This window comes from Balearica regulorum, chromosome 3 (genome assembly GCF_011004875.1).
Source record: "Balearica regulorum gibbericeps isolate bBalReg1 chromosome 3, bBalReg1.pri, whole genome shotgun sequence".
Lineage (NCBI taxonomy): Eukaryota > Metazoa > Chordata > Aves > Gruiformes > Gruidae > Balearica > Balearica regulorum.
The window spans coordinates 1,202,247-1,209,864 of record NC_046186.1 but is presented as its reverse complement, the minus strand read 5'-3'; the positions used below and the strand labels follow the sequence as shown (position 1 = coordinate 1,209,864).

Genomic DNA, 7,618 nt, shown 5'->3' with positions numbered 1-7,618 from the left:
TTAAAAGGCTTGGAAAATTTTATTCTTTACTGAACTTTAATAGTTTTTTGTTTGGTTTAAACACAATAAATATTTCAGTAATAGCATTTAACAGACTGGAATTCAAACCCACTGCAGTACCTAAACTCCCAGCGACAAGACTCCGGGGAAGTGATCAGGGTTCCCTGGGACCGCGGCAGCACCGGGACCGCTGCATGGCCAGGCTGCTTCATCTGATCTCTGTTTAGGGACAACCCTGCGCGGAGGGACCGGACTGGCTCAGCTCCCGTGGGCAGCCTGGCAGAGCACCCCCAGCCCCAGGGGAGCCAGGCCCTGAAATGCTCCGGTTCGCCCCACGGAGCCTCTCTGCGGGTTGGGTGTGAGGCTGCTGCCTTGGTTTGCCTTTAGGTGCAGGGTTACAGATGGAGAAGAGAGCGATCCAGCACGCACTCAGAAGACCGGAGGCAAACCCAGCCTGGGAGCCACCCCCCTCCTCTTCCAGAGGAGCTGGCACCAGCACAACACGACCACTACCCAAACCAGCATCCTCTGCAGCCGAAAGCTCGAGGGACGGGAGGTCAGTCTGAAACGCTGCCGGGGGGGAGTGGGGCACAAGATTTTGATTAATGAGGTCTCCAACCTGAACCACAGCACCAGCTCCTACCAAAGAGCCACCACAGATGCCACTGGCCGAGATGAACGGCGCCTTGGAGGGTGAGCAACGAATTTCACCGGGAACGTCCGCTCCTGGGGCAACGACGCCCTGACCCTTCCTCAGAGACCTCAGGCCAGGTCTGACCACACCTGGATGGGCCAAAGGGTCTTCTACAAACTAAGAGTGACCTTTTCCAGAAGCAAAGAGGTCAGTGTAGCACCCATCATCACCACGTCCCACCAAGAGCAGCCTCCACCTGCCCTCGGCCGCTGCTTCGACACGGCACAGCGAGGTAGACTAGGTGGGCAAAAGCAGGATGAGTCAAGGTTGCAACCCCACACCGGGGCTGTAGATCTGCATCAGAAAAGCAACGAGTAAATGAGCTTTTAGCTGACCCGGCTCTATCACCACCGCTGGCCCACGGCACCGAAGCAAGGCTGAAACACCGCGCTGAAAGATTGTGGGATGGAGGGGTGGAAGGGAACGCTGGTGTGCTGAAGGACTCCCACCGCTCGAGAGAGCGATACGTGCCCAGCAAAAAGGGACAACTGGAAACAAGACTCTGCTTCAGGGATTCCTGCGTGTTTCGGAAGGACACAGAAACCCCGTGCACAGTTTTGCCATAAACTAAGGTGACCAGAGCTCAGCTACAGGTTGTTTGCACAAAAATCAACTGTTCCCTTGGACCCGTGTATGAAAAAACCCAGATCTGAGCTAGCTCCCAAAAAGCACTGCTTCTCCAGAAACTTTCCAGGTCCGCCACAAGCAGGCTCAGACGCTCTCAAGAGTTCAGGGGCCTTGCTAGAGCCCACAACAGCTCGCAGACGACAAGCTGCAGGTACTCAACGCACCTGGGAGGTAACATCAGGCCAGCTCTATTTAAGGAGCTTAAATATGTGTTTCCAAAGCCTCAGAAGCTCACGCTTACAGCATTCTGCTCCCCTGGTCCTGGCAGAGCCGCCCGTATGAGGTGGCTGATGTTTCCCGAAGGAGAGCCTGCTGCCGAGCCCCCGCAGCGACCGACCGCGGAGCGGAGGAGTTCATTGCGGCACCGGGGGAAGGAACAAGCTAAAACCACAGTGCATAGATGCTTGGCGTTCCCCGTGTTTGTATGTCCAGAGCTCAGCCGCAGCATTTCTACTTGAAAAATGTTGCTTTTAGTGCAACAGCCAGTTTTACCCAAACCCCAGGAGATCCCAAAACCTGCACTTCAGCCCCGGCTCCGCTCGTGAATTCCTGCGCTAGGTCCCTGGATGGGCACAGGGGCAGGAGCCGTGATACGAACCAGAAGACCAAGATGGAAAAGGGCTACTCAAGTCCTGCACTGACACGTTGGTGTGTCCCAAGCTCCCTCCAAAACCTGCTTCAGGGCGAAGGCTGACCAGCCACGGTGCAGCCACGACGGGCAGCGTGGGCCACCTCTTCCCACAGCACGAGGACCTGCCTGGAGCCCGGGGGCAGGGACCGACATCCCAGAGCGTCCTGAAGGACTGCACCCCTCCCTGAACACGTCTGTTGCCTGGTAATACTCTGTACAGAGATAAAACGTGCAAAACAGATTTAGGAAAGCAGAAGACAGTCCTATTATCAACTCAGCAGGTCCATCAGTAATTAAGAAAATATGATTAACACTATCCCTGGAAGAAGAGACAACACAGATCAGCTCTCAAATGCCAGACGGGAGCTGAGGAGTGAGCACACGTCCTACCCAGCCTGCGCAGGACTCCGTCCCATCCCAAGGAGCCCGAGGACAGAGCTGGCCAGCAAGGCAAGCACCCAACACCCTCACAGAATCACTTGTTAGCATCTTCTTCTTAAGACTTAAACCCATTATTATTAATAAATAGTTTGTTTCTCAGCATGCCACACCTCACCACAACAAGATGGGTTGGTCCTTCAGTTCATTTCCATTTCCCCCAGAATCCGGGAGCAGAAATCACTTAATTCCTGACAGCCCAAACAGACCCCCCCAAACAGCACAAGTGGGGAACAGTCGCGTGGGTGCTGAAATCAGGTCTGCTCTCTCCTCGCTCTGCCACGAGCCCGGCTGCACCAGAGACAAGCAAGCCTGTTTTCCAGCACTGATTTAAGGAGATATTTTTCTAGCTTCAAGGTGCAATAAATTAAGGCACCAAAAATCCAGGACTCTCCAAAGAAAAAGTCTGTGCAGATAGGAAGTGGTTCCAGTTTTTAAGAGAGATCTTTCTCCTACAGCATGACAAGTATTTGCAGGATTTTAGAGAGGAAGCCCTGCTTCCACATCTTCATAACTCCACAGAGGGGTTTTTCGGGGTATATTACGTGCTGCAAAAGCACACCCGCTCACAGCGAGGTGAGACAACAGACAAACAGTGTGTCACGGAGACAAAGCGACAGCCGAAGACTGAAGATCAGACAACTTCTCACAGCATCAGCACTGGCCTGGTCCTCGGGGGCCAGCAAGGCTGGTGGGAAGAGACAGGGACCCCCCGAGCGCAGCTGAAACCCTGAGGGAGCAGCTCAGGTATTCCCTGGTCCTGCAAACACGTAACTAGAAAGTAAAGCGTCCAACCTCCGCTGCTTGTCAGTGCTGCTAGCACGATTTGTGCTATCCGAACACATCCCACTTATGTGTTGTATCCCGTTTTAAGACTCCCTGTAATTCTTGTGCGAGTGTGACTTAAATTTATCTCCCTTCGTAATTACATTTCATTAAATAGCAAGAGTCAAAAATTCAAGCACAGCCCAATTCATTCGTACGCTTAGGTCATTTTTTTCCTGTACAACATCAGTAAAATATAGGAGTAAGCTACTTTATTAAATAAACTCCGAAAACCATTTGCCACCTCTCCCAGATTAGCCACCCTTCCCAGACACGTAGCCGTACAGACAGATGAACGTACAGATGTTCAGCCACGATGTCAGCCCGGACGAACGTCCCAGCTCGCTCCTCGCAGGCCATACCGTGACCGAGCAACCCTGATGTCCCGCAGTGAACGTGTGAGCGTGCCTCAGGGTTTTAAGTCTCACAGCCTGCCTGACAATGATTCAAATTTACAAAAGAAAAAGCATTAAATAGTAGTTACAGTTTGAAGGTTTCCTAAAGCAGGAAGAGTCTTCACCTGCAGAAGGAAACGGCTGTGACCAAGCTTCTACGAACCACGTTGCACAATAATCAGTGTATAAGCGACTTTGTTCCCATGGTAGATTACATATGCACAACCCGCTGTGCTTGTTCGCTTCCGGATGCAGCCTTTCCAGAGCCTGGGTTTAAGCTACACTCTTCATTCAAGCACAGGTCTTCATTAAATAAAGTGAACAGAAAAGAAAATCAGCATTCAGTCTTCACCACCCCACTCTAACTCAATTACAAAAAACAAATTTAAAAAAAAAATCAATGCAAACATGTCTTTTACAAATGGACAGTAAACAAATATATCCCTGGATGAGACATGCAGCCACTGGGGACAACGGTTTTGAAAACAAAGTGATATTTGGAAAGTACCCCACCACACACACACCTGTGAGCTTTCTGAAAGTGCACACACAACCGACACAGCTCTTAAGGTGCTTCTCCAAGCGGTGGATTTGCTGCCGTTGATGGTCTGGTGGGAAGGGCGATGCACAGACTGAGCCTGGCTGCGCTGCTACAAAAGAGGAGGCTCAGGCAGCGTGCAACGACCCAAAACGGCAAGTTCATACTGGTCGGGAGACAGAGGAGTTCGGCTCTGTGTTAGGCTGGTGTAAAGCCACTTTCTGGTGCCGACTGGAGCCCAGACCCCACTTCCAGGCAAGGAACACACACAGACTGACAGGAACACGGTTGAAATGTGGGCCCAGGCACCCACAGCCCGAGCAGGGGAGGCAGAAGCTGCCTTCTCACTTATACAGGAAATTAAGCCCTGATTTTCTAAGCTCCCCAAGTAGAATATTACTAGAAGTTTTGTGTATTTTTTTTTTCTCCCCTCTTAAAAAAAAAAAAGGTGCAAATATTTGCCCAAATAAGTGAGTACAGGAAGGCTGGACAGAATGTGGGAGAACTGTGACCATCTGTTCCCTAAGGACCAGGCCAGGACAAGGGCTGTCTAGCAGAATTAGGGACAGACAGAACCCCCCCCGACCACCAGGATGTTCCCCTGACCTTGTAGAAATCAGCAGTTACGCTGGTTTTGGTGATAGGTCAAGATGCTTTGCTCAGGTAAAGCCATTTGCACCCCCAAACGGCTTTACCTGAGCAAGAGTTGGAGTCTGAGGTTTCACTGGGAACATTCAGCTGGTCTAATATACAGTAAGAGTGACCTGAAAGGCTACGCTCCTCATCCAGTTTCACCCAAAACGGAAAGTTTGCATTTGTCAAATAGCAGCGGAGGCTGCCCCATACCAGTCCTGCCCTGGCTGCACCGGATACCGTGCGTACTTTGCCCTGATGTCTGTCCAGAGGATAGGTTTACATCTGTGGTGATGGTTGAAGTTATTTACAGGTATTTGCAGCAGTTATTTACAGTACTTCTGCAGACCGCAAGCCGATTTTCTCTTCTTCCACTCCTAGTCAATCTGGCGTGGGCTTCTTTAGCGAGAAGGGCCGTATATTGAAGTGCCTGCTCAGCTGGCTCACCTGGGGACAAGGCAGACAACAGGACCGGGTTAGCGAGGCTCGGAGGGACGCGGAGGAAAGCAGGCAGAACACCAGACCGGCTCCCTGTACGGCCGACAAAGCCCTGCCACCTTCCTGCTGCCCACGGGCGCAGCAGATGTGGACCCCAGCCTCTGCCTTGTGCTGCTGGGGCCGGCCAGGCTGCCCTGTCCCTGCCAGCCCAGCGTCGGGGCCCTGCAAGGTGCAGCCTTGCTCGCTTCCCACGCCTTCCCAACCAACAGCATGGCCTGTCCAGGAGCAGACTCACCTCCACCCTCCCCTCCTCCAAGGCAGGAGTTGGAAACGCCTGCCCCAAGCCCAGGCACGCAGCATTTTACCCTGCGGTACTGCTCCCTCTCTGCCCCTCCCAGCAATATTTTTATTATTTGGCTTAGATTAATTTGATCATCTCTGATATCTATATGAAAAATCGCTCCCTGAATCCATTTACAATTCAAACTGGGGGTCAGGTACTTTGTATTGACCATGAAGACACAGGCAGGAGGGTTACAGAACCCACCACCAGGTTTTGGATAATGAGGCAGCCCCTTTTACACCTGCCTTCAGAAGGAGCTTTCACCGTGTCTTTTGAGGACAGGAGAAAGCCACAGAGGACCGAGAGCTGCACCAGGAAACAAGCTTTCAGGCATGGTTCAGAGAACAGCAGACAGGAGAATAAAACGGATGGTGTGGCACCGGCATTTGGTGCCGGGCATTGCAGAACCAAAACGAGCAGTGCTGAGCAGCACCGGAGGCTGAGCTGGGCACGGAGTCAGGGCAGAGGCTTTATTCCTAATCATCACTCCCAAATTCAGAGCAGTTTGGGATTATGTCCCAGTCAGAGAGCCTTAAAAGGCTCTTCAGCTAAACGTTTCTTTTATCCTGGAAGAGGAGACTGCACAGATGGGCCCCTGGAAGGCTGGAGGGGGGAACATGGGAAACACAAACCCAGCGAGCCAAGCACAGAGAAGCTCAGTGCAGGGAATGGGCAAGCCTGGGCAGACAGGAGGATTAATTACACCACGGGTCACTCCCCATCTCCAGCTATGATCCCGAGACCAAATTTATTTAAGCTTCTTAGCTATTCAAATCCTTCTTGCACAGAAGCCTCATTACACTAATTGGAAAGACAAGACAACCTGGCTATTACTTCTTTGCTGTAATTACAGTTCAGACTCATCTCTGGAGGCTCCACATTAGAGCCGGGGCTCCCAGGGGACAGGGCTTCCCAAGGAGGGTGCTCGTACGTGGCAGCAGCAAGCTCCGCAGGGGACATCGGGTCCCTCGCCCTCGTTCCTCAGCAGCTTCCTGGGGCATTTCTACTGGGACTCCATCTCCTCTGAGTTTGTTTTCTCTCTCAGTCAAAACTCAGGGAGCCAGGCAGAGCTGGCACAGAGGAAGGGGAGGAAATCGGTCCCTGGGTCTCTGCAGAGCCCTTGCAGCAGGTCACCACGTTCCCTAGCAGGGACATCCCCCTTCATCCTGGCTCTCCCAGTGACTCCAGCACAGGCCGCATCAGCAAGGTCACAGATCGAACCCAGCCACCACAGTAACATCACCAGCAGTTTAACTTTTTACACCAAGACTCCCAAGTTACGCACTCCTGCTCGACGTGCAGACGCTGTATCTGGGTGCTGCCCAAGGGTGCGGGTCACCCATGCTGGCTTACATCCAAGCTGGTCACTAAGCTGGAACCGCAGCCAGGATGAGTTAAACACAGCAGCAGAGACGCAAGTATTTGTTTAAACTAATCTCCAGTACAACGGCCCCCATCACGTTGTGCGAAGCTTGCCTCAAACCCACACGACAGCCCACGCGAGCCTCTCGCAAGGAAGTCAGCTCGAGTTTGACACGGTCACGGACAGGATGACACAGAGAGCCGTTCCCACCGACGTTCCCGTTTTTAAGCGGAGTATTCTCTGCCTCAAACAGCAGCAGCACCCAAGCAAAGCCCAAAGCCCACGTGCCAAGTTCACCTACCACGACCACGCCGTAGTGGATGTGCGCCAGGGTGAGGAAAGCAGTTAGCAAGTAGAGGAGAAGCGTTTCGCTGTTTGGCGCGAACCCGGACATCACCACGAAGAGCACCGCCGCTATGGGGAGCAGCATCCAGTTCAGAGGCTGGCAGCGCGTGCTGCTCATCTGACAGACGATCAGCTGGCACTGCAGGAAGAAAAAACCGTCAGAGCTTGTATCCAGCATCGCCTCTGCCAGGCCAGAGCTGTCCACAGTGCAGAGAGGACGGTCACACGTGTTTGTCACTCAGGATCTTTCTTTGCATTAGAATTCCTGTGGGGCACACGGAGCGAAGCCTCGTGGGGCAAGACGGTAATAGGGAAAGAGGCATCAAGGGCATCTCTAAAAGAAAAAGG

General features: G+C 52.6%; 1 protein-coding gene across 2 annotated transcripts in view; it reads right to left on the bottom strand.

Annotated features, from left to right (window-relative positions):
* SELENOI (selenoprotein I) overlaps positions 1 to 7,618 on the bottom strand; it is a 34,074-nt gene continuing 26,456 nt past the window's right edge. The window contains exons 9-10 of one of the 2 annotated variants that reach the window (XM_075750280.1): positions 7,227 to 7,409; positions 1 to 5,228 (exon numbers count right to left, since the gene is read on the bottom strand). In XM_075750280.1, the coding sequence (XP_075606395.1) occupies positions 5,112 to 5,228; positions 7,227 to 7,409 (300 nt within the window). In that variant the 3' untranslated portion in view covers positions 1 to 5,111. The remainder of the gene's footprint in view (positions 5,229 to 7,226; positions 7,410 to 7,618) is intronic. The other variant, XM_075750281.1, reaches the window with a different exon arrangement.